At 35.6% G+C, this 4,749-nt stretch overlaps 1 protein-coding gene across 1 annotated transcript; it reads right to left on the bottom strand.

The window, feature by feature from the left end:
• Nucleotides 1–1,617: 1,617 nt before the first annotated feature.
• LOC127852474 (uncharacterized) lies at nt 1,618–4,749 on the bottom strand. The gene is made up of 3 exons (XM_052386430.1): nt 4,586–4,749; nt 3,311–3,964; nt 1,618–1,723 (listed from the first exon to the last, which is right to left on the bottom strand). The coding sequence occupies exons 1-3, from the start codon at nt 4,747–4,749 to the stop codon at nt 1,618–1,620; spliced, it is 924 nt and encodes a 307-aa protein (XP_052242390.1).

The raw sequence follows: 4,749 nt of genomic DNA, 5'->3' as shown, positions 1-4,749 counted from the left end.
GCCAAAATTTGGTTTGGTCAACATTACACTCATTTAAAATTTCATTTTGCATATTATACCAGTATAAACGCTTATAGCGTTGAACTTCTTTATCAAACATTTTACGTAAATGAACAAATGTAGATTTGTATGCAACTATATCATTTCTATTATTACATTTCAGCCATTAACGTTTTGCAAAACATAACTCATTCCACATTTCAGACAATTTACCCTTCCACCATGGCTTACCTTTTCTATTTTTCCTAAAAGAGCTACTAAAATTTACTCTTTTATGAGGAATATGTTCATACATCTCACATTTTACCATATCACACCACTGTCTATAAATAGAGTCTATAATTTCTATATTTTAAGTATCTTGTTCTAGTCGTGCAACAAGATCATTTACACTTTCAAGAACCGATGGATCGGATAAAAAGTCATCTGGAATCTGCTGTAAATCAAACTTGTCAAATCCATCGTCCTCAGTTGTCAAATTATCCATAGCACGGCCAGAGCACACATTACATGGTATTTACCAAGACAATATAGAATGATCTGGAATAGCAGTTTGGTTACCCATATTTAAATTAACACAACTATTTATAACATCAGTAGTAAGAGAAACTTTAAAATCATGAAACTTGCATAATTGATTATGTGCAGCTAAACAATAATCTACCACAGACAGAAATAGATGTAGAATTATTTTCATGTAAACTTCTACCATTCAACATACACATGTTTGCATTTGTCAAAAAATCTATTAACAATTCACTATTAACTTTAAAATCACAGAAATGTCTTGGTGGAATATTATTAATACCAACAATAAAATCATCCGTATTACCACATCTGCTATTAAAATCCCCGCAGATATACATAATACCCTTGTTTAAATATTCATATACATTTGCAATTAAATTATCATAAAAATGTGAAACCATAAAAAAAACGAGAAGAATTTTCTGGTGGTAAATAGCAGACACATGGTATGATATTAAAAAGTTCCTGTTTATGAGACATTTTCAACCACAATATACCTTCTGTTGAACTGTTTAGCATAGAAACATTAAAATTCTTCAGTAAATTATTAAAAATTAAAAAACCTATGCATCCAGAGCCCGATCTGGCATTTCTATGAATATTACTACGGTTATGGCCAAACCATTTACAACCATTTACATTTATAACATTTTCATACAATAAATGAGTTTCGGCAATAGCAAGGATATCAAAATCAAATAATTGTGCACATGTATCACAAAGAATAAAATTGCCAGAGTCAGGGTTTGCATTCCACCCTCGTACATTCCAGAAACCCGCTTTGATCTAGTAGTTTCCATCAAAGTTGCCATCTCGTCTGCTCCCACGACCCCTGTTGCCGAAAATTAGAAGAATTGTCATTGTTTCTCTGAAAACCTCTAGAGCTAGAGCTAGAGTCACTATTATCACTATGCCTGAAAAAAGGATTGTCAGTCTTTCTATCATTCTCTCTAGAAGAACTAGATCTTGAGACACTGCTTGGAGAATTTCCACGATTCATATAAACATTGTCACTAGTGGACCCTGAACGACAACCACGTCTTTCCCTACTGTCTCGTCTATCCAGACACCTCCATCCACTTGCACCGCCTAGATCATGGCCAGAATCCCGACTTGGACTGTACGATCATCGCCTCTCAAACCACGGTTACCTCTTCCTTTTCCAGAATGTGCATCATTGTGAACGGCCCGAGAACTGCGAAGTGAGATGTCATTATTGTTTAGGGCTCTAAATATGGTCCTAAAATTGTCATTTATCCTTCTCTCCGTCGCAGTCTGATCATGTATGTGGGTGTGATGAAGCTTAGAACTGCGCAGAAAACAAGGCATTCGTGATCTTTGATATAATTGAAATAACTGATTGTTTCTCACCAATAAAAGCAAAATCAAAGCCGTATATAGTTCAAGATATGGTTGTGTTTTTATGTTGCGTTAAGATGAATATTTTCAGCTTTTTGAAGCTGAGTGGCACAAACCTGTCATATCGTGAAACAATGCTTTGTCAGTCTTTGAATGATGTTTCGGGTTATACTTGTAATGTAATTGTAATGTGTAATGTGCGCATTTTAACATTTTACTATTTCGAAATCAATGACGTATTAATGTCAGAAAAAAATGCAATATGGTTATTCTCCTTCCTTTGGGAAAAAATCCCGCCTGGACACTTAATCATAAAATTCGCATTAATGTGTGCTTCTGTAAGGCAAAACGGTAACAATATTAATATATGACTTTTCGTGCGTCCAGTCGTCGCTAATCGGGATAAAAAACGACATTCATCCGGTCAGCAATTGTTTGTTATTGTTTATAATTTGCCCGTCAGATGTGTTAAACCACGATACTGACTACACTCAACATATTGACAATAAACGCTACTCTTGCTTAATAATTTTCATATATTATTCGACATTGTCCGTAAAGAAATCAAGAAAAAAAATATCTATAAAACATTTGCTCCGTCGAGGCGATACTTAAAAGCGGCATTACTTTTACCAATGTTGTGGTGTAATTAATCAATAAAGGGCTCGTTAACTGAATTTCATAAGTTCGAGTTCAGCTTTTAAATTGTTGTACATTGTAACTTTGTTATTGTTTTAGTATAGATACTTAACTAATGATTTCAAATTAATATCACTAGTAGATGTATATTTTATATCTGGGTTCTCTATATTTCACTTTAGTACAAAGTAAAATTAAAAATTACACATTTACAATAACTCTTAAATCAAGAAATATGCAGACGACATCTTCATGCTGCAAAATTCATCAATCTGAAGTGTTGTACACAATTTTAAACGAATCGTACACTAAATGTACAAATTAATTTCGAATATCAACAAACAAACTTTGCTTAATTACCGTCTCGAACCAGACAGCAACCATTCGTGACTTTGTGCAGTTACGTTTAGGCTAATCGAGGCTTTTCTACACATGAATATGTGTCTTGTTCTGAGAAAATTGGAAAAATGCATGTGCGTAAAGTGTAGTCCCATATTAGCCTGTGCAGTCCGCACAGGCTAATCAGGGACGACACTTTCCGCTTTGATGGTATTTTTCGTTTAAAGGAAGTTCCTTTTTACCGAAAATCTAGTTTAAGCGGAAAGTGTCGTCCCTGATTAGCCTGTGCGAACTGCACAGGCTAATCTGGGACGACACTTTACGCACATGCATTTTTCCAATATTCTCAGAACAAGACACATATATACATATATTTTTTTTTTGCTCAGGGGTAAGGTGTCCATTGTTACGATATGGTGTCAACAGCCACTTTCGCAAAGGATACCCTCCATCCCCAAGAATGTGATAATTTCTAAAACATTTATCTGGACAACTTTCCCATAAATCTGATAACTGGAGTACTCTTGAATCATGCACACTTCCGGGATATCCAGTAAAAACATGACTAAACAACATGTTGTGTCTACACACACACTGAAGTTGTAATGAATGATAGTGTTTTCTGTTGACATAGCTCTGGGGATGGTGTCGCGGTGCTTTTATCTGTATGTGCGTCCCATCAATCGCACCAACTATTCCAGGAAATCCATTACGCATTTGAAATAACTGTTCCTCAGTTTGCAATTCCTGGGCATTGGGCCACCTTATTATGTTCTGTCTCATTCCTATTAAGGCGGAAATAATTTTGTCCCTACACACTACAGCTGTAGATTCAGACACTCCAAATCGATCAGCTATTTTTCTCTGAGGATCAGTTCCACCAACATACCACAATGTAATAAGTAACTCTTTTTGGATGCTGATTGGGTCTCTTCTACCATGACCCAATGGCTGTAGTTCTGGTAGAGTCTCCAAGTGCACCAGAAGGAAGGAAAATGTTGTTCGATTCATCCTAAAAATTCTTCTGAAGTCCTCATCGGTATAGGCAGGTACGACTTCTTCCACATAGCCCCTCACTCGAGACTTTTTTTCACCTACCCTGAAAAAAAAGTTATTTTAAATTTATAAATATTGACCACATGGTTCCTCTGTAATATCACCAATGTTTCTTTGTAATTTGTGTAATGATTCGCAATGAAAATGATGTTAATGTAAATGATTTAATTTGATACAAAAATAAGATTGCACTGATGTTAAGTTTGTGGCAACCTGATCCAGTGTCACTGTGTGAGCAACAACCTGCAAGTTAATGCTCCATCAGTGATTAAGCTACCAAGACACTTCTGTAGAGGTAACTATTTTTCCTTTTTATTATAAAATTGGTGTAAAATGCATGCACATATCAGGACGTTCTAATCAATGGCTAGCTTAGTGACCTATATGCACCTTTCTGTTCCAAGAAAATCTGAACAAACAGATATTTCAATAACATGCTAAAAAATAACTTGGTACCCCTTTAAGACATAAAAGAGGACAAAACAGGCTAATAAGAACCATTCGGGATATGGGATGATATCATTATCCAGAAATTTTTGCGGACATTCACCAACGGCCTACTTTGCTATTAGTGGAATGTTTCTTTGAGCAAGTTTGACTACTACGTTATTGCATTATCCTACACATAAGTTTTAGCTAGACTAAACATATCACGAACACATACAATATTGCCTGAGTTCCTATTAAAGTTGCAGCAAGAAATGTCGTATTGGTGGCACGCTTTCTGCTACGCTTCCGGGAAACCATTTCATCGTCTGTATCTTCGTCTATAAGGTCCTTCAAGGCAAGACTGATAAAGCTGGCAATGTTATTATCACGTTCGGCCAT

This window comes from Dreissena polymorpha, chromosome 12 (genome assembly GCF_020536995.1).
Source record: "Dreissena polymorpha isolate Duluth1 chromosome 12, UMN_Dpol_1.0, whole genome shotgun sequence".
Taxonomy (NCBI): domain Eukaryota; kingdom Metazoa; phylum Mollusca; class Bivalvia; order Myida; family Dreissenidae; genus Dreissena; species Dreissena polymorpha.
This window is presented reverse-complemented; position numbering and strand designations above follow the sequence as displayed.